The 25,559-nt window shown below is 46.4% G+C and overlaps 1 protein-coding gene across 6 annotated transcripts in view; it reads right to left on the bottom strand.

The window, feature by feature from the left end:
- The window catches only part of TSPAN5 (tetraspanin 5), a 121,283-nt gene that overhangs the window by 5,158 nt on the left and 90,566 nt on the right, over positions 1–25,559 (bottom strand). For 5 of the 6 annotated variants that reach the window (XM_050944477.1, XM_050944478.1, XM_050944479.1 and 2 more), the window contains 3 exons: positions 15,763–15,909; positions 12,363–12,533; positions 9,928–10,053 (listed from right to left, as the gene is read on the bottom strand). In XM_050944477.1, coding sequence (XP_050800434.1) covers positions 9,928–10,053; positions 12,363–12,533; positions 15,763–15,909 — 444 coding nt within the window. The remainder of the gene's footprint in view (positions 1–9,927; positions 10,054–12,362; positions 12,534–15,762; positions 15,910–25,559) is intronic. The other variant, XM_050944481.1, reaches the window with a different exon arrangement.

Here is a 25,559-nt window from a genome sequence, read left to right as displayed (position 1 = left end):
ACAAACAAAAGGAAGTTCTTCTTCACACAGTGCACAGTCATCCTGTGGAACTCCTTGCCTGAGGAGGTTGTGAAGGCTAGGACTATAACCAGGGTTTAAGAGAGAACTAGATATGTTCATGGAAGTTAAGTACATTAATGGCTATTAGCCAAGATGGGTAAGGAATGGTATCCCTAGCCTTTGTTTGTCAGAGGGTGGTGTGGCAAACCCAGGACAAACAGCTACCAAAGGAGGGATAGTAATTAGTCCCAGAGGGGCTAAAAGGCCTCTCCCTATTCATTGAGGGGAGACAGCCATGGAGGAATAAGGTTCAGCTGGAACAGGGGTTGCCAGGGAACTAATTAGGTTCAGCTGGCCCCGATTGCTGGGGACCTTTTTAAACCCTCCCTGGCAGGGAAGCAGTGGGGGAGTGAGAGAAGCAGAGAAGCTGCCAGTGAGTAGGTGCAGCAAGACTCTGAATTCTTCCAGCCAGGAAGACTTGCACTCTCCCCAGAAGGGGAGAAAAACAGAGCAAGGGACTGACTGAGAAAGGATCAGCCAGACCCTGCGCGACTGGGAAGGACTTTACTCTGCCCAAGCCTGTGTCTCCAGGGAAAAAGGGGACTGAGCCAGCAGAGGAGAAACAGGTACTTTGCCTATATGGAGTGGAGATGGATAGCAGGAGAAAAAGAAGGAACATATAGTAGTTGAAAACCTCAAGAGGCCCAGTGGCAGCACGCCACTCAGCACACATTACATTTCTCACTCTGTGCCCAATCCACAAAGGATATGGGTCTGTTCTTCTTCGAGTGATTGCTCATATGCATTCCAGTTAGCTGTGTGCGCGCCGCGTGCAAGTTCGTCGGAGAAACTTTTACCCTAGCAACCCAGGCGGGTCGGCTGGGCGCCCCCTGGAGTGGCGCCGCTATGGCGCCCAATATATATCCCAGCCGACCCGGCCACCCTTCAGTTCCTTCTTACCGCCCGTGTCGGTCGTTGGAACTGTGGAGCGTGGCTTAGCTGACCTCCACACTCCCTAGCAGCTCATTTCGCTATCGTTGTATATAGTAGTTATAGTTTATTGTTGTACATATATATATATATAGTTATTAGTTAGTCAGTTATCTAGTGTTATTAGTGTAGTTATTAGTTGTAGTTTGAGGGGATCGGGGACACCCCCTCCTTCCCCGCACCGGGAGCCGGAGCTCATGCCCGGCTCATCGGGCTTCAGGCAGTGCTCGGCTTGTCACAAGCCCATGCCAGTTGGAGATCCCCATGACTCCTGCTTGAAGTGCCTCGAGGAGTCGCACGTATCGGCCAAGTGCTCAATCTGTAAGTCTTTCAAGCCGAGAACCAAGAAGGAGTGTGACATTAGATTAAGACAGCTCCTTATGGAAGCGGCCCTGACACCTCCGCCTTCGGCACCGAGCACAAGTCGGCCGGTAAGCAAGGGCACCGCCACAGCACCGAGTGCTGCCACCAAGAAGCCGGCACCGAAACCGACTCCGACCGCTCCCTCTCCCCGAGGCCAAAGGCGGCGAAGGCGCAGATCATCCTGCCACCAACTGCCTCGCAGTCAGAGCCTGCGCCAAAGACGGATCACCCGGCACCGATACCTGCCGCGGCACCGTCTAAGCCGGTACCGTTGACCCCGACCCCGCGAGGGCCATCGAGTCCGGCACCTGGCGGCTCCCCAGTGCACACCGTGGTAGAGCCTGCTTCGCCTTCTACCCCGGAGACGTTTGCTGCAGCGAGGGATCTGTTCGCGATCACCGAGGCACTGTTGCCCTTACCCCCGGCACCGCCGGTGCAGGTACTACACTCCATGGGCAAACCGACCCTGACCAGACCAGCTTCGGTCAGCGTAGCAGACCGGCACCGCTCCAGATCGCGGTCCCGCGGACGCTCTGCATCGAGGCGTCGCTCATGCTCTCGACGTCGATCTCGGTCCCGGCACCGGTCAGACTCCCGGCACCGCTCAGGCTCCCGGCATCAGTCACCTCGGCACCGTTCAGGCTCCCAGCACTGGTCACCTTGGTACCGCTCACGCTTCCGGCACCGGTCGACGTCCCGAGCGTCAACCCGGTACTCCCGGCACCACTCCAGCTCACGGCACCGCGGTGGGCGCCGCACCTCCAGGAGCAGATCGAGACAGAGGCACTCGGGATCCCGGTCGACCTCCCGGCACCGAGCCGGTCGCAGGTCCCGGTCTCACTCTCAACACCGTCACCAATACCGACACCGGTCACCACTACCCAGAGGTGTAAGGTCTGTCGGTACCTCGGCACCGACTTTCGCCGCTCCACCTTGGCCATCTAGAGGCACGTCGCCATCCTCCCAGGCGGATAGCTACTACGAACGGGACCAGGATCCTGAAGTACTGCTGGGAGTGTTCCAGGACCCCCACCCGCAGGACGCGGGTGCCCAACAGTGGGGTTTTTGGACACCCTAGGCATATCATCAGACCCAGGGTGCCCCCATGCCCCAGACACGTTCTACCGCCTCAGAACATCGGGTGCCAGAGGCCACTGTTTCCCGCCCCCCCGTGGTTGCGTCGGACAAACAGCCGCCTCCAGACTCCCCGGGTCAACTCGAGCAGGAACCAGGCCAGGAACAGGAGACCGCACAGGATGCCCTCATCCCCGGAGTATCCTCCTCCTCCTCCTCCTCGCCAGATGAGGCAGTGGCTGGGTCTTCAGCGTCAGGACCCTCACCGATAGACCTCAGGGCCCACCAGGACCTCCTCCATAGAGTGGCCCTTAATATCAACCTACCGGTGGAGGAGGTCCCAGAGGTTGAGGACCCGGTAGTGAGCATCCTCTTGGCCGATGCACCTACCCGGGTAGTCCTCCCATTCATAAAGACTATCCAGTCTACCGCCGATAACCTGTGGCAGTCACCAGCCTCCATCCCGCCGACAGCTAAGGGAATGGAAAGGAAGTACATGGTACCCTCTCGGGGGTACGAGTACCTATATGTCCACCCTCCTCCTTCCTCCCTAGTTGTCCAGTCTGTCAACGACAGGGAACGGCACGGCCAACAGGCTCCGGCCCCTAAGGCCAAGGAAGCTAGGCGAATGGACCTCATGGGGCGCAAGGTGTATTCGGCTGGGGTCTTGCAACTCCGTGTGGCCAACCAGCAGGCCCTACTGGGACGTTATAAGTATAATATATGGGCGGAGGTGGGTAAGTTCTCCGAACTTCTACCCCAGGACTCACGCCCGGAATTTAATGCGTTCCTGGAGGAGGGTAAGAAGGTGGCCAGGACCTCCCTCAAGGCCTCCCTCGACGCGGCTGACTCAGCAGCCAGAACCCTCGCTTCCGGAATAACCATGAGGCGCATTTCATGGCTTCAAGCCTCCACACTACCTCCGGAACTCCAATATACAGTCCAGGACTTACCCTTTGACGGGAAAGGGTTGTTCTCGGACAAGACGGACTCCAAATTACAAAACCTGAAGGACAATCGAGTCATCATACGCTCACTGGGGATGCATACACCTTCCACCCAGCGTAGACCCTTCAGCCCCCAAGCACGACGCCCATACTTCCCACCCCGTCAGAGGCAGGACCTCAATAGATGGCGTGGCCGGGGGGGCCGCAGACGCCAATCCAGCTCCCAGGGAGGCCAAAGCCAAGGGCCCTCCAAGGCACCACCGGGCTCCAAATCAGGCTTTTGAAGGTGTGCCCGGGGACGGCATACCAGACGCAAGACAGGATCCTTCCCCTACCTTCTCCAACCGCCTCTCTCACTTCCTCCCAGCATGGTCCCGGTTAACTTCAGACCGTTGGGTGCTACGCACAGTGAAGCACGGATACCATCTGCAATTTGCTTCCTCACCCCCTTCCCGCCCCCCTGCCCAGTCCCTCTTCAGGGACCCCTCTCACGAGCAAACCCTCCTGCAGGAGGTTCGTTCCCTCCTCGCGGCGGGAGCTATAGAGGAAGTACCTCTAGGCGAGAGAGGCAAGGGGTTCTACTCCCGATATTTTCTGATCCCCAAGTCCAAGGGAGTTCTCAGACCCATCCTAGACCTGCGGGGCCTCAACAAATGGATGCTCAAGTTGAAGTTCCGCATGATCTCCCTGGGAACCATTATCCCATCCCTGGATCCTGGAGACTGGTATGCCGCCCTCGACATGAAGGACGCGTACTTCCATATCGCCATCTTTCCACTGCACAGGAAGTACCTTCGCTTCACGGTCAGACATCAGCACTTCCAGTTCGCAGTCCTACCCTTCGGCCTCTCCACAGCCCCGAGGGTGTTTACCAAGTGCATGGCCGTTGTGGCCGCCCACCTCCGTCGGCGGAAAATCCACGTCTTTCCGTACCTCGACGACTGGCTCCTGAAGGGGTCCTCCCAGTCGCAGGTGCGGCGACATGTCGAGGCCGTTACGGACCTCTTCTCCCAGCTAGGCCTGCTTCTCAATGCCGAGAAATCCAGCCTAGTCCCCACACAGAGGTTGGACTTCATAGGAGCGACCCTGGACTCTACTCAAGCCAGGGCTTACTTACCTCAACCCCGCTTCCAGACGATCGTCGTGATCATACGGAGCTTGCAGGCCTCCCCAATCACCTCGGCTCGCACCTGCCTCACACTACTAGGGCATATGGCCGCATGCACTTACGTGACGAAGTATGCCAGGCTCCGAATGAGGCCCTTCCAAACGTGGCTTCATTCCGTATTCCGCCCGGGCAGGGATCACCTGGATGTATTGGTGACGGTCCCCCCCGACCCTGTCCGCTCCCTCGACTGGTGGCTGACCTCATCCCTAGTATGCACGGGGATGCCGTTCCATTCACAGCAACCGTCAATGACTCTAACAACCGACGCATCATCCCTGGGGTGGGGGGCCCACCTAGGACACCTGCGCACCCAGGGCCTCTGGTCGTCCCAAGAGCTGTCACTCCACATAAATGTCCGGGAGTTGAGGGCAGTCCGCCTCGCCTGCCAGGCGTTTCAATGACGCCTACACGGCCATTGTGTTTCCGTACTCACGGACAACACAACGGCCATGTATTATATCAACAAACAGGGGGGAACCCGTTCGTCTCCCCTATGTCAGGAAGCCATTCGACTCTGGGACTTCTGCATAGCCCAGTCAATAGATCTAGTGGCATCCTTCCTCCCAGGGGTCAAGAACACACTGGCAGACAGACTCAGCCGATCCTTCCTATGCCACGAATGGTCGATCAGACCGGATGTCATCCATTCCATCTTCCAGAGGTGGGGATTTCCCCGCATAGACCTCTTCATGACCAAGTCCAACAGGAAGTGCCAGGAGTTTTGCTCCTTTCAGGGTCTCTCTCCCGGGTCGATCACGGACGCATTTCTCCTGCCATGGACCCGCCACCTACTGTATGCCTTCCCTCCGTTCCCTCTGGTGCACAAAGTCCTGTTGAAACTACGCAGGGACAAAGCGCATCTAATCCTGATCGCACCTGCGTGGCCCAGACAGCACTGCTTCACCACCTTGCTGGACCTATCTGTGGACCCTCCAATTCCCCTTCCTCTCCACCCAGACCTGATTACGCAGGATCACGGCAGGCTCTGTCACCCGGACCTACGAGCCCTACACCTCACGGCATGGCTCCTGCATGGCTGAACACGGCGGAGCTCAGCTGTTCCGCACCGGTCCAGCATATCCTCCTTAACAGCAGGAAGCCTTCCACTCGCTCAACGTACAGGGCCAAGTGGAAGCGCTTCTCTTGCTGGTGCGCTACTCAGGGGGTGAACCCTACGCAGGCCCCGATTCCCACGGTCCTAGACTACCTCTGGTACCTTAAGCAGCAGGGCCTGGCGACATCCTCCTTAAAGGTACACTTAGCGGCCATATCCGCCTTTCGACCAGGAGAGGGTGGCCGCTCCGTATTCTCCCACCCCTTAGTCGCCAGATTTGTTAAAGGCCTAGAGCATCTCTACCCCCCCGTACGCCGCCCTGCTCCTACCTGGGACCTTAACTTGGTCCTGAACAGGCTCACGCTCCCGCCATTCGAGCCACTGGCGACTTGCTCGCTCACGTACCTGTCATGGAAGACGGCCTTCTTGGTGGCCATTACATCGGCCAGACGGATCTCCGAGCTGAGAGCTCTCACAGTGGACCCACCCTACACCGTCTTCCATAAGGACAAAGTGCACCTGCGACCCCACCCGGCGTTCCTCCCTAAGGTTGTTTCTGCCTTCCATACCAACCAGGACATCTTCCTCCCAGTCTTATTCCCGAAGCCACACTCTTCTCGGAGAGAGCAGCAGCTACACTCCTTAGATGTACGCAGAGCGCTCGCTTTCTACATTGAGCGAACAAAGCCATTCCGGAAGTCCCCTCAGCTGTTTGTGGCGATCGCAGAACGGATGAGGGGTCAACCAATCTCCTCTCAGAGGATTTCCTCCTGGGTGACTGCATGCATTCGCACATGCTACGACCTAGCTCGTGTCCCCTCTAGCCACCTCACGGCACATTCCACGAGAGCCCAGGCGGCGTCGGCAGCCTTCCTGGTGCACGTGCCTATCCAGGAGATATGCCGTGCAGCGACCTGGTCATCGGTCCACACATTCACCGCACACTATGCGCTAGTCAGACAATCAAGAGATGATGCGGCCTTTGGCGTAGCAGTTTTAAATACCGCCACATCTCACTCCGACCCCACCGCCTAGGTAAGGCTTGGGAATCACCTAACTGGAATGCATATGAGCAATCACTCGAAGAAGAAAAGACGGTTACTCACCTTTGTAACTGTTGTTCTTCGAGATGTGTTGCTCATATCCATTCCAAACCCACCCTCCTTCCCCACTGTCGGAGTAGCCGGCAAGAAGGAACTGAAGGGTGGCCGGGTCGGCTGGGATATATATTGGGCGCCATAGCAGCGCCACTCCAGGGGGCGCCCAGCCGACCCGCCTGGGTTGCTAGGGTAAAAGTTTCTCCGATGAACATGCACACGGCGCGCACACACCTAACTGGAATGGATATGAGCAACACATCTCGAAGAACAACAGTTACAAAGGTGAGTAATTGTCTTTTACAGATCCCAGCTACACAGCCTGGCTCTGCAGTTCCAGCTGTACAGATTCATGCTTTTGACTCTGAAAGTCTCCAGATCAGTCCTCAGTGTCAGCCAAGGCGGCATAGAGAGACAGAACTAGTGAAACACTCCCTCTCCCCACAACAATGATGTGCGGAAAGGTGATCTGCTTAGCTAACTTAGAAACCCAGCGAAGGCCAGTTATAGGTCCCAGTGGGAGAGACATCCAGCACATTTAAAAAAAAAAAATCTCACCCTGGCCCCCAACCAGTAAATTATGCCTCTTAGTATTTTCCAGTTTGTTAAAGGTATTCCAGGATGCACCATTCGATAAAGTCACCAGTTACCTCAGATGCAGTGAGATCCCTGGGGCTGAGCTTTCCTCACCCAAGGTGCAAGTGATTCACATCCTGCAGGGGGTGGGGAATTGCACTCCCTACCCTGGTATATGCATCCCAGTATGTTTCCAACACAGGAGAAAGCATCAAGAGAATTTGACACAGGTGAATTGTAAGCTCCTTCCAAATATGAATGCCCTCCACCCTGCTTAAATGGACCTTTTCCACCTAAACTTGGGCTTCAGTCAGTTTTGCAGATTACTTGTAACTCCACAAGTCTACACAGCCCCAGTGCTTCCCTTGACCTCCATGAAGTTCCTTAAAGAGACTTGAGGCACAAGGCAATTGTCAAGCAAAACAAGGGAAGGTAATACTTGGGGAACTGACAGTCCTCAAGAGATGACACTTCACTCCTATTTGCAAGCAGAGAGAACCCTTGCCCTATTCTTTTAAGTATATGTTGATTACACCATTGTACTAGGGCTTCTTGAATGACCGATGCAGGAATTAAGCATTAGAGTTTATAAGGATTAAGTACAATATGGAAATAAGTTCACTTCCTATTACTTTCTAGGGTTGTTCAGAAGACCTATCCAATACAATGGCATAGGATGGTAATCCCTGAAACGTGGGAGCTCCTGTTTCACATGGGGGCGGGGGGAACCCATCATACAGCCTTTGTTTGTAGACCTTTCTTTCTAAAATTACAAGATTTCTTTGACTGTGCATTCCCCTTAGGATCTGGTCATATTTTGAGACACTGGAAATACAGATTGCTTCATGAAGTTATGGGCAGCTGGCAAGACATCCAAAAAACAGAGCACACCACATAGTGGCTTGTGTCTGGAAAGCTTTCCTATAGGAGGGATATCGGAGGTAATAAATCTGGGCATCTTGCTACAACTACAGGATTTCTAGCTTTCTTACAAGATGACTTTGAACACTTATGGACACGATCTATGGAATGGAGAGATCAGTTATTTCACTGATCAATCATGCTGCTGCTTTACAGTGAACAGGGCTGATATTTATTTTTTAATTCTATGCTTATTGTACTCCTTCCCCAGGTGACAGGTATACCCCACTACCCACACACCCAGATGTTGGGACAATTTTTTGCATGATTAGATATTTACAGGGATATTGTTGGTTTTGTTCGCTAACAAGTACATTTTAAAAACTAGATTATGATAACCAGTTTGTGTTTATGTAGGGGGTGGCGTCCAAATGGTACAGAAATGTAATGCATTAGCATAATATATTTTCCAGTCTGCTTTAACATGTGTAAAAAATAAGGTGACTAGCTGGATGGTGGCTTCAGATTATTGTGAATGCTTGTTCACATCACAGAGCAACCAGGACAGTGTTGTGCAAATGGAAGTCACCTCAGGAGAGAAAGAGGCAGACAAGAATAGCAAATGATGTTGCAAAGTGAAGTCTGAGATGCATTAGCAGGAGCGGGAAGCTTCTGTGGGACCTATGGGCCCCTGCCTAGCTTCAGTCAATGCTACAGTACTCATAAAAGTGAGGAAGTAAAATTCACTCAACATGGAAAGAAAGCCATTACTGACAAACTACATGATACTACAACTGGTAGGTTGGGTTTTAATCAAACAGAGACTACATAACGTTTAACATTAGCCATAAACTAATCTACAAGTGCACTAATGTATCCCTATACCAAATCCTGCACAGTCAGTAACCTGTCTCCCATATTATCGACCATATCCCACAGGTAAAAATGCACCCTTAACTTGGTTTGCACATTATAAGTCAAGAAGTGACAACATGGAATTGTATCCATCATAAAATGCTACGAAACTTCATTAAACGAGTGTCTCCCTCAAACGGATCATCTTCACTTCTGCATAATGTCAGTTGATTTCATGATAAAAGTAACACCACCCAGCACGCGGACTTAGTTGTTATAACTAAAGCAAAGTCAGTCACCGGGAAGGAACAACAAATCTATGAGGGGAGAGAGAGAAGAAAGATTTCCAATCCTGTCTCAAATTCAAAAGTAAAACACATGTAAGTTCTTTGAGGCACTGACTGTAATGTATTCTAGATTTGCCTAGCACACTGGGACCCAATCTGGTTGTGGCCTGTAGGTGCTACCACAATAGAAAAGGTAAGTAAAACAAATAATAAGCAATATACATGTCTGTTAAAAATATTTTTTCCTCTTTTAAGTATTCAGCCTTAGAAACTCTGGGAATGGGGGTGAGACATCCTGGTACCTAACTGAAAGCAACCATCATCTAACCAAGGCCAGGTTATGGCATTTGGCTGTGCTACAAACAACACATGCACCCAGCCAACATAGTGATTTCCCCATTCAAATGAAAAGCAGCAAGTACAAAGCCTAAGGTGGAGACTTAAAGAAGTCATCTCTCAGGATTGGAGATCAAACTGATGTTGACTGTGCAAGATTGAGCTGCCAGTTAAATCTTGAAGTGGATAGGGAAAGCAAGGGCTAAAATAAACAGATCTCTCTCTCACACACACACAGCCTAACAGAAGACACCATTTCATGTGGCTGTGATTTAAGAGAGGAGCAGCAGAACCACACCACCGTTGGTAACGCACTCACGGCAGGATCTTTAGTACAGCATGAAAACGGCACACCGCAGCGCTCTCTACTTGCGTTGGAATCTGTGCAATTGAAGTAAATATTGAGGTTCCAGTCATCAGCGCCGAAGGCTCCACAGCACTGCCACTAGAGCAAACACACAAGAATGAGAACATTCTGACTCTGTACGTGAATTAATATCAGCACCAACACCACACACTGGGAGATTAGAGGGAATCTGGCAACAAAGAAAAACCAAAATTCACTCCCAGTCCCATCCTGGAAACTGGTTCTTAAATTACTGTACAAATAACTAACTCCCTGTGAAGGATGTATGATACGCGGGCAGAACCCACCCAGTAAGTGCCAAAATAAAAATGTCTCAAGTATAGGGTGACCAGACAGCAAGTGTGAAAAATCAGGACCGGGGGGGGGGGGGGGGTAATAGGAGCCTATATAAGTAAAAGACCCAAAAATTGAGACTGTCCCTATAAAAATCGGGACATCTGGTCACCCTGCTCAAGTAACTGAATCTTCAGTACAATACACCAATGAGCCACACAATCAGCTGCTGTCTGTGGACACGTCTCCACTGGAAGCCAACAGAGCGGCTTTGATTTATACCAGTTGAGGATCTGGCCCAATGTTAATCTATATTAATTTTAAATCAAACCGAGCATGTATAAAAGGCGTTTGATTGACAGTGCCAGTCAACGTCCTTTTTTCACATATATGGCACAGCACGTACAGCAGCAATGCAAGCTTCCTCCACAGTGCCTTCAGTTGTTACCTCCTCTAGGGCTGAGAAAGCAGTTTGGTTTCAATGCTCAGTCCACCTGTGGTGTCTCTGCTGAGACTGCTTGCTAACAAGAAATCCAGTCATTATGGCAGTTTTTACTACGTGGATACTCGTTCACTAGAAATTGCACTGAGACCCTTTCATTTCACAATGGCCTAAAGATTTGTGACTGCCACCAAGCTAAGCCAGATCCAACACAATGTGTAAGGCTCTGTGCATCCCATCACTTATTCACTCTCTTGAGAGGGAAAACACAAAATTATGACATACTCGAACATGAACATAAGGGAATTCATTTTGTTGGGTGGATATCTCTTGGATGGCAGTCATCTAGCACTCAGGCCCTTAGACACACAGGGCCAAATTCAAAGGTGATGAGTAAGGATGCAGGCTCATAAGCTGAAGGGCCAGGAGAGACGAGTGTAACAAGAAAGAACTAAAGAGTAAGAATGGAATGGGCAGCATAGGCCATTCCCTGCTTGATATAAATCTTCATACAGCTCCTTGGTGTGTAACTTACATCCACTTCAATTCTCTTGCATGTCAGTAAGTAAGAATGTGTACGTTTAAGGGAGCTTAACTTGTACCGCCTCACACACCACACTCTGAATGTTACCAATTCTCTCTAAGACAGAGAGATTGGAGCCATTTGCAGATTTCTCATGAGGAGAACTTCAATAGTGGCCCAATTCCAACTAAGCTAATTACATTCAATAGACTTTAGAATTTCCCCTGCAGTTTCACTTGGATAAGTAATTCTCCTCCTCCTACCCTGAAGTGTGGTCTAGAATTCTAGCCCTGCTAACTAGATGTCAAGTCCCATCACAGAACTGACTGTATTTTCAATCAGTCTCAATAAAAAGCATTGTATGGGTGCTGCAACTACAGATGGGCAAAAATCTTTTCAGCAAATAGTAAATTCTCAACAAACAAACAAACAAAAAGCATTTTGGGAGCACCAAAATTATTTGCAAATTTGGATATAGTACAGTGAATAGTTTCTGTCCCCAGACCCAAAAAACAATAATTCCAAAAATGCCATTTTGAATTGAGATTTTGTTTTGAAAAATATCATTTCAAATAGACATTTGAAATGTTTTGTTTCCATTTGAACTCAATTTTTTTGGTTTTTCATTTTGTCAAAAAACAAAACAAAAACAAACACGAAAAGAATTTCAGTTTCCATGCAAAACTAACCAAATTTTCTTCTGGATTTTTCATTTCAGCCATTGAACTGAAAAAATCAGTTATTCACTTAGCTGTAGTTACAACTCTTATAGTAATGAAATAGTTTAAGCCTCCATGAACAATGGAGAAGTCTTTGGAAACTTGTTTTTAGGAAAGCTACACGATCTAGTGGCCTAGAACACAAGAATGGACATCAGGAACTTGCAATTTTCTAATTCTGGATCTACCACAGACTCCCTCAGTGACTTTTAGACAATTCACCTAGCCTTTTGCCTCACTTCTCCCATATATAAAATGGGGTTAATAACTAGCCTAACCTCAAACGGGTGTTGTTGTGAGGACTCAGATATATCTATAGAAATGCCATTAAGTAACTGCTACGCATATGTGCTAAGTATTATATTTTAAAGCACTTTTGTTGCTGCTGGCAAAATCCAACAGATGAGAAGTAAAAGTAGAAACAACTTACATATTCCTGTGTGAAGTCTATAAGGTTTTGCAAATCAATGTCATCTCTGTATGCTCTGATGTTATTGTTTATAAAGAAATACAGCTGGTCTTTGATCCAGTCCTTGAAAACAAATGCCAGAACACCAGCAGTGAGCTCCAGGAAGAAAATAATTCCCAGGAATACAGAAAACTATGAGAAAGAAGAGAAAAAAAGTTACAAGAAAAGGACAATTTTGCCTCTGTGGCTGAAGGCTTATTTTCCAACGCTTACAAATAATCAGAATGTGAATGACCTGAAACTGGACGTTTTGTCAGTTTCAGCAGGCTTATTAACACATGTTCAATGTACTCCTACTCACAGGAAACCTGACTCTTTTAAAAATGTTATTCATAATCAGCTGATAGTGCAGGACTGTACAGTTCTGTCTGGCACTTAACAAAGACCAACATTTTCAAAGTTGGGTGCCTAAAGTTGGGATTTTCAAAAGGACCCAAGGCAGTTAGGGGTGAATGTAAATGGGACTCCCTGAGACCTTCCCCTCTGACAATATCAGCCTTAAATCCATATGTAAGCGGGGGAATGGTCCTGCTATTGTGGGGAACTTTCCTGGCTTCTGCACTACCCCGGTGAAGTGGGCTGGCGAAAGGATCCGAGTCCTCACTCTCACTTCCTTTACCCAGAGGCCTCCCTGCCCTTGAGGACTCCTTTTCCACTCTCCTGTCTGGCAGAGTCCTCGTAACCCCAACAAGGCTGGGCCCAAGATTCCTGAGGGGGCTCAACCCCCAACCCTGCTGTGGCCACCTAGGACAGGGGCTAGGGTGTCCCCACTCCGGAGTACTCTCTTTGCACTGCGCACCTCCCTGACCCACTGGTCACATCATACAATTTAAAGCAAATACAAGTTATTTAATTAACAATTAATTTAAAAAAAAAGAATAAGGAAAAACAGGAAAGGTTAAAGGAAAACACATCACACCGCTCTGTGGCAGGGACCATCACAAACAGTGTCTCTGGACATCAGGGCACTTCACAGTCTGTTCCTTGTAGGTCCCAGGCCTCCTTCTCAGGCCCTGGCTGTACTGCATGGACGCTGCAGGTCAGATAGTTGCTCTGGTGGTGGCCACACTCTCTCAGGCTCTGGGTGGCAGGACCCTTCTCTTCAGTGTCACCCCCACTCTGTCAGGGTTATGATCCCCCTCCAAGTCTGGTCTGCAGAGCCTCTTGGCTGAGGCGTCTCCCCGTGCTGGACCCACTGCCCAGGGTCCCCCTTGCTCTCCCCAGCTGCTCACTGCACCCAGCTCTGGACTGCTCCAGCCCCAGCTCTAGCTCCACACTGCCTCAGCACCACTGCTGCTGCTGCTCTGCCTTCAGCTCTCTGGGCTGCTTCTCTGGCTTCCCTGGCTCCAGTTGCTACAGCTCTGCTCCCAGGGCAGGTCTGCTCTGCAGGCTGCTTCTGTGAATCTCTCTCAGCTCTCACCTGCTTCCTGGGCTGCTTGTCTGGCCCCTCTGGCTCTGGTTGCTGCAGCCCTGCTCCCAGGGCAGGTCTGCTCTATCTGGGCTGTGCTCTGGCTTTTTGGGCTGCAGCTCTGCTCCCAGCAGCTTAGCTTGGACCCCTACTCTTGCCTTAGCTCGGCCCCACTCTGTCTGATCCAGGCAATTTCAGCTCACATGGAGGACAGGACCCACCCTGGCCTTCTGTCTCTTTGATTAGCCAGCCTGCCCGCCCTGTCAATCAGGCTGACCTGGAGCATTGGCCTCTCGCCATTGTTCCTGAGGACTGTCAGTCTCAGGGCCTGATTTGCCATTGATCCCTCCCCTTTCAGTGCTGGGAGCTAGCAACCAAAACACTCCCACTGAATGTTGGTAAGGGGATAACAGTCCCCTTACACATATTTAGGTACCTAAATTTTCAAAGCTGTTGAGCAGCCAATGGCATCTCTGAAAATCAGTTCACTTATTTGGGTGCCAAAAATTAGGTGCAGAAATCATCTATTGGCACCTAGGTCTGTCTGTATAGTTTGGCCTAAGAAAGCATTTAAAGCAAACACTGGTAACAGCAGAAATTAATTAATGACTAAGTTACAAAGGAATGTCTGTGGAATTACTCATTATAATCACATTAAAACCAAGTAAATTCATTAAGATTAATGCAAAGGCAGTGAATGCCAAAGGCATTATTAATGACATGCCATTTTCTCTAAACATCTCCAGTGAGTCTAGATGGAGTTTAAAAAATTCCACATGATCCAGACATATTACAGCTCTCTCTGTTCTGCAACTGTGCCTTTGATTCTCATTTTAATATTTCTTTTTTGTTCATTCAGATGCATTTTTAATTTTTCCTGCAGCTACTGAATAGGAGGCTATTGGCAGATGTGTTCATTTTAGAAGCATTCAGAGAAGCAAAGGAAGAAAGAAACAAGAAAGTTACTTTAATTTTCTAGCAACACAAGTTAATTTGTACTAGCTCAGGCTAGCTTATAGAAAGGCCTTGAGAACAGTAACTAAGAACCACCTCCTCTCTCTATACAGCAGTTCCACCCTGGGAGCCAAACACGGCACTGTTGTTTAGTAAGGAGCTTTTCATGTACACGAAACATTTTATGGTGATGATGGCGTAGATTAGACAACAGCTTGCCAGGAGCCAAAAGTGTGAACGGGGATCACATTAAACTTGTGTAAAACAGACTAGCCTGCAGTCACACATCTTTAACTTGAAGATGTGCCCCACAGGGAGCATGGTTACCAAAAGACAGACAAACCAGGCTGCTCAGCTCAAGGTGGCGCATTGGCTGCTGGGACCTGTCTGCAGTTTCTTTCATGACTAATAGTCCAGGCCAAGGGTGACTGAGCAGTGCCATCATTAAGCAGTACAGGGCTGTGCTGAATTAGTCTGGGTTGTACAAAACCAGGGATATCTACAATAAATAATCCCCTCTATAACTTGATATTGTCTCTTCTTTACCATGAGGGACACATGGGGCCTGCACTCCCACACCAACGATCATGTGGGCCCCATTTGGTAGAGTTTTCACGTCCTCTCACATTTTACACAGGCATCTCATTATGGGCTTTCAAAGCTCAATACTATTACACTATTAAAGTAGGTTCCTCCTTTAGTGAGAGAAAGGCCAAGCATTAGATTGGATCCTTATAAAAGGCATGTGCTTTGCATTATGGCTCTTAACAGGATTGCATCATGCAAGTTAAAACTCAAAAACATAAGCAATTTGAATTACAGCTCTTTAATAGTTTCATTGTTGAAAAATAGGAAAAAACTAACGTAGCAGAGAAATATAACACATTTGTGTCAAATATCCCCAAAGGCATTTTACAAGACTGCCACAGTTAAACAATAACACAGGACATCGTTTAACTTATGTAACTGATGAATCCAGAAATTGCAAAGGCTACTTACAAACTTGAGAAGGAAGGTATTTTCTCGCAAAGCTCCAATGCATCCTGCAAATCCCAAAATGAACATGACTCCTCCCACCACAAGGAAGAGCCAAACTGGATCAAAACCTCCCAGGTCAGTAATGGAGGAGATATTGGACAGCACTCCCTGGGAAAAAAACAATACCAAGGAATAACAGATGTGTCTGGCCTTCTATTGTGCAACGTCTGCTTTTGCTTTAAAATATAGAGAACATCATCAAATGGATATTCTTCGGCACATATCAGAGAGCAAAATTAATAAGCTCTTGGATGAACAGCAGATGAAAAGATGGACATTTCCTTTCAATGCACTGCGTGCACTGAAACAATAAGATACAGTGTGAACTACAAAATGCACCTCAGAGTGTCCTTTGCAAGGAAGTCACAGAGTATATCACACCACATACAGCTAGGAGGGATTAATTTGCTGGGAGATCAAAGTAGCTAATGGGGTGGGAAGAAGATTAGTCTATTTTTGTTAGCTATTGTGGACAAGATTTATGTGCTTCATATTTTGGGGGTAGCAAGTTAAGTTCTTACATAAACAACACAATTACAAATGTTATGGTCTAAAAAGCCATCAAAGGCAACAGCTGACATTTCTTTAATTTGGTTTTAAATCCAGAGAGTGGATACTACTCAGACATAGGAAGCAAGTTCCTCAGTTGTGGGTAGTACTTGTTATGGACCCTTCCTCCTAAAGATTTTAGGTCATATCTTGGGCAGACTAGATAGCCGGCCAATTCAGACCTCAGTTAGCAGTGACAAAACCGCTGTTGAGTAAGCAGAGCACAGCTAGTGACTCAATAGTTAGCAATAAAACTTGGCAATTAATTTAGAATCTCTTAGGGATTTTAAAGCGGGGGATGATGTGTCAAGCTATTCAAACATAAGAGCTGTGATTGGCTCATTGGAAACAGGATATGCAGCATTCCTGACAGAACAACCAGTAATAACCAGCCTGCATGTCATCTCCAACTATGGAGCAGAACTCAGGTGGATTGTGATGACGGCAGCATTCCTGAGAAGGTATTATTTTGTTTTTTCTTAAATGCTCTAGGACAGATTCTGGCTGATCTTCAGATGTGCAAGGATGAGGAGAGAATGCATGGAGCCCTTTCCCTATTCTTGCAAGCCTGCACTAAGACTATCAGGATTCTGGTGCTGAGTTAGAGACCACAAGATAGCAGGAAAAGCACGATGGTCTCACGCCATTCCTCCTTTCACGCCACCTGGAAAAGGACTGCATACTAGAGGACAGGAACAACAACAAAGACATGATGCAACCCAGGGCTGGAGTACACACTAGAAACCAATAGCATGGATGTCATCCTCCTTCCTGCCATCCTCCTACCTGGACACAGATATTATCCCCTGCCCCATTATATTCTTTTTACACATAGGGTAGGGCTACTTTTGGAGCTGGGGGAATGATGCCCAGGACAAGTACACATGGTCACTGTGACCAAGGCACCCCTGTGTTCACACCATACCCCTTACTGCAAAGGTATTTGTACACAATGTGTCTTTTGAAATATCATTTGAAAACTAATGACACATTGGTCAGTAATATCATTGTGAAATGTATGTGACAATTCTGTGTGTGGAATTATGGACACTCACTTTAAAGGGCTTTAAAGTCTGTGACTAAAAGGTGTTTAAACCAGGTGTGTCAATGGGGAGTTGATAAATGGGTCTTCTCAAGACAAAGAAAACAGGCCAACACCTCAAATCACATGTGGCCAAAATCAGTGGGCTATTCATTCATAGTGTAGGTTGCAGGAAGAGAACATTTACATTGTAAAATTGCAGCAGGATGCATCACACTGGAATACACCAAGAGATACCTTAATCAGGATGGAGTCGGTTCCCTGGGGGAGATGGGAGACTGACCCCCAGGGGATCAATTTGACCCTTGAAATAAAACACAGATTTTGATACGTAAAGGGACACAAACACAAGGAAAACCGCCTTGGACTCTGTGGTGATCAGCCAGCTATTGCTGGAAAAGGAAGATTAATGAGGAAACTATCTTGAACAGAGACTGCAGCTTGTCAAGTTACATCATAGCCATTAGAAAGTATTTTTACTTTTATTTGTTTGTAACCATTTCTATCTTTGTTCCTCCTACTTGGTATCATTTAACCTAAGTCATTGTGTTAATAAAACAAGTTTATTATAAACAAACTCAGTGCTGTGTTTGAAGGGAAGGGTGTGTTTACCACTTACGTTACTAATAAACTTAATCCATTGACTCTTTAAAAGAGCAGCAAACTTAGTATCTTCTGTGACTGTCCTGTGGTGTGGCTGTTCCTTGCCAAGAAATCTCTCTGTGGAGCATGGGGATTAGAGTTCGATGATCAATACCTGCTAAGCAAGGTTTGGGGTAGAAGAGCCTTGGGCTGTTTACTGATGAGGAAGACAGACTGGTGTGGCAGGGAGCTGACAACGAGTCTAATTTCCTGCATAGCTCACTCTTGCTGAGGCAGAAGGTAACAATGGCTCACAGCAGAATGTTATACTAGCACTAGCTCTCATCAAGCTAGTGTGCTAAAGTACTACCACAGCCATGGTAATATGGGCAGCGGCGAGTGGCAGCACAGTCTGGCTGCCCTGAGCACAAACCCACCAGGACCCTGTGGGTACATATGTGGGGGAGGTAGCCCATGCCACACCACTCACTACTGCCCATGCTACTGCGGCTATATTCATATTTTCAGTCAAACTAGCGTGAGAATATCTACTTGAGCTGGGAATCATGCCCCACCTCAAAAAGAACAGAAGTGCTTGTGGTACCTTAGAGACTAACATTTATTTCAGCATAAGTTTCGTGGGCTACAGCTCACTTCTTCGGATGCATAGAATGGAACACACAGACAGGAGATATTTATACCTACAGAGAACATGAAAAGGTGGAAGTATGCATACTAACTGGGAGAGTCCAATCAATTGAGATGAGCTTGGACTCTTCCAGTTGGTATGCGTACTTCCACCTTTTCATGTTCTCCGTAGGTATAAATATCTCCTGTCTGTGTGTTCCATTCTATGCATCCGAAGAAGTGAGCTGTAGCCCATGAAAGCTTATGCTGAAATAAATTTGTTAGTCTCTAAGGTGCCACAAGTATTCCTGTTCTTTTTGCAGATACAGACTAACACGGCTGCTACTCTAACACTCCATCTCAGTCACTAGGAAGACCAAAATAGATTTAATGGCGTAATATTACAGAACAATGCTGACAGTCATCCTGGTCTGAAACAGGCTGGTTGGTCTGCAAGCTGAAACAATAACCAACAAATCAGCCCTTGACATTTCCGGCAAGTTACAAAACGCATACCACTAGGCTTGCTTCTAACTCTTATTATGTACATCCTACAAAGGAGGCACTGCAACAGCTCTATGGATATGCATGAAACATAACAAGGAAACAACACACAGATACATGAGAAAGGCTGGCCTTGGAGGTACATAGGTCAGGAAACAGACCCTTTGCTCTAGGAATATAAGGAATGTTCTGCATGATAAAACAATGACTTACCCAAGTTCTGCACATACACTGTGTCCACATTTTCTTTAAGGACCTACAGTAACTACAGTGTTAAAGGAAACTCTGCCTTATAAAGAAAAATTACATATAGTCTTGTGTTACAATAGCTCTTTATATACATAGATCCCAGATGATGTCATAACACGCACTAGTTCTGGAGAGGACTAATGTAGGAGATGTAGCAGGGGTGTGCTCAACATTTTCTTTTTTTAAACAAAAACTACCATCGGAAGGGTGAACACTGTTACTTAATGACACATACTTTTTTTATTCTGATGCCGTAAGAGACTTTGGGCTTATTTAAGATCAAACCACCACAACATTCAAATCCTATGAAGATGGCCTCAGCCACATTCTACTCTGACTTACAATATCTAAATCTGGAGTATTTCTAGTGACTTCAGTGGAGTTACTCTGGATTTACACACACATAAGTGAGAACAAGATGTACCCCTCTGTGATCATTTTATAGCACACAAGACTCAGTCATGCCCCTACTAAAGGCAGCGGAAACAGAACCCAGCTAAATAAAGCTACTATGTATTTACGTTCTTTTCATAACCTATACTGACCCCTAAGGACACAAAGCTAGATGCCTTTCTGGATCTTCAGGTTTAGCAGGGTTCATGGGATGCCAGTGCTTAAAATGCTGGTCAACTAGGATCTATAATACTGTAGCTCTAATTTGCCCTAGTCTCTGTTCTTTTCCTCGCCTGTTATAGAAAGAGAGCACGCACAAGGGGAGACTTCTCAGGGTAGCCAATTTCTAACTTGTACTGAGCCAGAGACTGTATTGAGCCAGTAGAAGCACTACCTGCTAAGGTATATTGTCCCTTTACACACCAGTTTTGCCTGCCCACTTTTGGTTATCACCAGCCTTGTATGGATAACAATGAGCTATGCCTCAGGACAGAGGAGTTCGGCGGAGCACATGCTATATAATTTGCTCTCATGTTCTTCTGTACTGTTGGATCATTTTCTCTCACTGTACACAGAAGTTCCAGTTACCAACATCCTGGAGATACACAACTCAGGATATACAACAGGGAGAGAGAGGTTTTGGCAATAAAACAACAGCTTTTAGTCTGAATGATGAACATGGTTTATGAATAGGTTTAACAACAAACCTCTTGTTTATCAAAGATATTCTCAGGTACTTTGACAGCAGACTCCTTAATGATGAAATATGGTGTAGGCTATCTTACAGCCCTCTCCTTTCCCGAACAGTTTGAAATAAGCTCTTAAGATCCTTAGTGATGCAGTATTTACAAGTATATTTTGTTTGAAATAGTGGGGCAATGACTGGAGCATATTATTCCATTTCAAACTGCTGAAAAGGATTGGCAGGACCATCTCATAGGAATGTCGATATATCCTTTCTATCCACACATCTGCCTGTCTGTCTTACGGTTTTCTACAATGCCTGTCACCATAATATTCAAGCACTTCTGTTGATTTAATGGGTTATTTATAAGACAAATTGGGAAAACTGTGAAGATCCTAGCACTGACCAGCACTGTCTTCACCATATCTTTAGCTGAATGTTGGAGGTGGAGTGGTGGTGTTTTTTTAAGAGAGTAGAGCAGGGGACAGAGAATCAATCTAATCCAGGCTCTTCTACTGATTTGCTGTGTGTCCTTGAACCAGTCACTTAATATTCTCAATTTATGCAGTAATCTACCTCACAGGGGAGACAAACATTTGTGAAGAGCTTTAAAATCTTTGTACACTTCTACCCCAATATAATGTGACCCAATATAACACGAATTCAGATACAATGCAGTAAAGCAGTGTCTGGTGGGGTGCGGGGGGGTGCGGGGGGGGGGGGGAGACAGGCTGCACACTCAGGCGGATCAAAGCAAGTTCGATATAATGCGGTTTCACCTATAACTCGGGAAGCTTTTTTTGGCTGCCAAGGACAGCGTTATATCGGGGTAGGGGTGTATTACATAAATATGAAGTATCCTTTCCAGCAGCATAAGTAACAATAGTCTATTCTGCTCTTTTTATTTCTGCCTGGTCAAATCCGTACTATTGATATCTTAGATGTGAAAAGAAGGGGACGCAGCTTTTCCCCCAACAATGCTATTGTATTTCTATTCTGCACATGCACTGTTCAGACGTTTGCATAATATTTGCCAGGAACCAGTTCACTTCTGCAAAATCACGTGTTTTAATATTTTCCCCTCTCACAATGGCTTTGGTCCAGGGATGTGTTGTAGTCCCAGAAGGAGACTGAATAGGATATGTTCCCTGGCTGATCTTCAACTCAGCTGTTTGTAGTATTCATCCACCCTCTTAATGGTCTGCAATAGGTCAGAGTTCGTGGTTAACTATTTAACAGCTACAAGTGTCCCTGAGCCAATTCCAGTCAGAATTTGCTTCTGCTGCTGAGGGGGGATGGAGAGAGGGAAAGAAAAGAGAAAATAAAAAACTAGAGTGAAATCAACATAATTAAGTTATGAAAAGTCCTTTATTTCTAGCTATGCATTCGATTTCAGAGCATGAGGGTACAAGGGATGTGTGCATGCAATGGGAAAGACTGATTTCATCCCTACCCTGCTCCAAATGGAAAAACTAAGCACTAATTCCATGGAGAGGTAGCAGAAAGAAACAGAAGGAGCTATTCCCTTCCACAAACATGGGGGAGAAATGCATAAGGCAGCAATACATGCAGAAAAGGTTTTGGTGGGGCATCCCTCAAGACTGATAGGTATCGTGTTTCCAAGGACACTCAAGCATTTCTGTAGCACTGGAGTGTCCTTACTCCGTCACTTTCACCACTACGGCACCAGAGCAGAGAACTCGCAAATGGTGAGTCATTCTGGGAAGGGAGGCTTAGGCTCTGTTCCAGACCTGCCAGTTGTCTTGCAGCTCCTTCTGATGTCTCTCTCTCCAGCCCACCACTGTAATCTCAGGCACAGCTCAGGGGAGAGGAAATCTGGCCTTGTAAGCAGGAGTTGAGGAGGTTCCTCACCACACTGCACATGCAGTATTTGCCTGCTCTTTTGCAGAAGGGTGCAAGGAGAAAACAGATCCTCAGGAGCCCAAGGAGGGCCCATCCCCACCCACCACTCCTCCCAACCCCAGGCCTCCAACCCCCATTTATTCAACAGTCCCTGTAGCACACTACAACAAAGAAGAATGCCAAGACCAGTGAGAAGGGACAGCACCGAGGGAGGACACAGGGAACTAAAACTACATCCCATGCTTTGTGGGCTTCACAGGAAAAGATTTGAAGGAACAATCCCCCTCCCTTACAGCATCAGAGGGAAAATTTTAGGGGTGATCTGAGAGATCTCCTCTCTGGGAAAAGAGAAGAAGAACTAGAGTAGCGATGCTCCGACTGAGCCTCGCGAGCCATAACTGCCTCTTTAATGCATCTCCTGCAGCTCTTTGCAGCACAATATTAAAACGTTATGTGATTGAATTATTAACCAATCTAAGTTATTAACCAATCTGGATGCCTTTACTACATTATTAACATATTGTAGTGGATAAAATAACTATTCTTGGTGAGTCATTTTGCTGTGAGAATAATATATCTTAAAAAAATAGTATATGAAACAATGAATTCACTCTGCTTTGGCTCTTTTGGGTAATGTTGATCACTAATTTGGATCCTGAATCACTGAAGTCGGAGTATCACTGAACTAGGGGAAGTGGCTGTGGAGGTGGTCAGAGGAAAAGAAAAAAAGATTCAAATATAGAATCATCTGGAGCATATTCTCCTTTGCAGACTGTGGGCTGATCTTTCACACCCTGCTTGTGCACATGAGTAGGAATCTCTGACTAATATATATTTGGAGGGTGATGAGAAATTCAAGTATTTTCAATCACATTACTGCTTCATAATGGGAAAAATGTGTCTATTTTGATAGGCATAAATAGTTGAAAATTTCACATTATTGTGCATTTGAGTAAGTGTAGGGGAGAGAACAACAGTAATTTAAATGTGCCAAACCTGTTTTATTCCAAAATGTAGTCTTTGTAAACCTGAAAATATGTGAGGAGCGTTCACACAATTTAAGTTTCCATAATTTTTGTTATATTCATGCTGGAAACACAAAAAACAACAGCAGCAGCATTTCACTAGTTACTTGGAATGGGAAGGAAACAAAAGGGAGAAAGAGTGGTCTAGTTTCCTTGTCATACAGGAGTGGAATTCACAAAGTAAACTAACAGCACAAATAGAGAAAAGTAAAATGAGATTTTTAAAATCCATTCAGATTGAAAAGCTTCAGCTGTTATAACATTAAAAATTATTTTGACAGTGCCCCTTTAGGCACCAAACTCTAAATGATAAGTCACATAATAGAAATTATTCACACCACCAACTCCAATATAAAATCCACAAATGCACAAGAGCAGAGAGAGTGCTTTGCATTTTGCCCAATTTGCATGCAGCCCCAGGGATATGCACAAGATTCAAATTTCCAAACAAGGATTCAAACACGCACTTGCTGGAAGTGGGTACCTGCAATCTCATGGCACAATTAGTGCATCTCTCCTTCCTGATCTTGCATCTTCACTGGGATAAAGTGAGGGAAGGAAAAGTCTTTCCTCAAAAATCTTAGAGAAAAATTCAGCAGTAAAACCGGGGTGACGAGGTGGAGAGAGGTGAACTTAATCTTTACAGATTCTCTCTCTCTCTTTCGGTTCACTGCCTCCTTGTTTCTCACAGCTCTCTTTCAGGTTCATGATTTAGGATGCTAATTTTTCCACTTTCTGTTTAGGCCTTGCTGACTGGCTGTCAAACCAGTTCCATTGACTGTCTGACAAGTGAGTTCTATTGCTCCCCCAAAGGCTGCAAGGAAGGTAATGAGACTATGTAGGAAATTATTTTCTTTAAAATACTGTTTGTCTTCAAGTCTCCTTTAGAAACAACTGGGGGCATGGGAAGGGATATGAAGCCACAATACGTTCCTTACACCTGCACTGCATTTGGAATCCACATAGGGACCACCACTCAAAGAACTACAGTGCATTCCTCACACCTGGCATAAATAAGGCTGCAATTAAACGTGCATTATTTTATTAAAGCCAACCTTGGTAAGTGATATCATTCAACTTTGAGTACACTATCTGGTACTCTACTTTCCATCATTCTGAAAAGGCTTTGAGATGTGGCAAGTTTGACTAGAGAAATGACTGGAGTGTGTGGAAAGGTAAAATTTAACTGGAAAGAAATTCAAATGACCAGGGCGGAGGGGAAGGGGGAAGAGATTTGGATTTGTGTCCCCCAAAATCACAACTTACAGCAGCACAGTGATTTATTAAGCTCCAACTGTGCAAAAACTGATGTCCGTACATAACTGTGCACGGGAGCAGTACCATGGAACTCAGCATCAGCGCAGACTGTAAACTCTGTGGGAAAGATACTCTACTCTGTGACTATACTGCATCTAGAACAACAGGGCCTCAGCCCTAGCTGGGGCCTTTGCATGACACCACAGTAAACATAATAAACAGTCTTTCTAAAGCCCAAGGTGGGTGAGGCAGTATCTTTTATTGGATCAACTTCTGTATAAAAGATATTGCCTCATATCTCTCTAATATCCTGGGACCAACATGGCTACAACACACCACAAACAATTTCTGAAGCACCACATTTTTCCCACGCAGGCACTCAAAATGCCTGCTGACGTCAGTGGTTTCCTGTGCACATGTCTGAGGAAAGAAATTGGTCCTATGACAGCAACATTTTTATTTATTCATTTATGTAAACAAGTCATACAGCCAAGACTGTCCAAACTGGCAGGCAACTACTCTTTTTTTGCTTTTTGTTTTTTTTTTTTAAAGCATGTAATATATTAACTCAGTTCTTCAAATCTATAGGTTATTTTAAAATGAGATCATGATATTAAGTTTCTGCATCCTAAGTAAAATGTTTGCTGCAGTTTCTGACTATTAATTTTTTACTGGATACACTTCTCCATGAACAGTCTGATCCAGTCTCACACTAACGAACTATATTAAAGACCTAATGAATTGTCACTCTGACAGAAGGACTCTCTTGCTTTAGGACTCCAGGCTAAGGAAACATTTATAATAATGGAAAAACCATTTTTGCTGCTTCAGGAAATGCTAGAAGAATGTAAAAAAAAAAAACCAACACACTTAACTGGGAAGCCACTTCAAAATTAAGCAAATACTACTAATTTATGCCTCAAACCTGCAAAGACAAAGGCACACACTTTGCCTTACACACAGAGTAGCTCTATTTAATTCA

The sequence above is a fragment of the Gopherus flavomarginatus genome, chromosome 3 (assembly GCF_025201925.1).
Source record: "Gopherus flavomarginatus isolate rGopFla2 chromosome 3, rGopFla2.mat.asm, whole genome shotgun sequence".
NCBI lineage: Eukaryota > Metazoa > Chordata > Testudines > Testudinidae > Gopherus > Gopherus flavomarginatus.
Note: the sequence above shows the minus strand (reverse complement) of the source record. Positions and strands in the feature narration are given on the sequence as shown.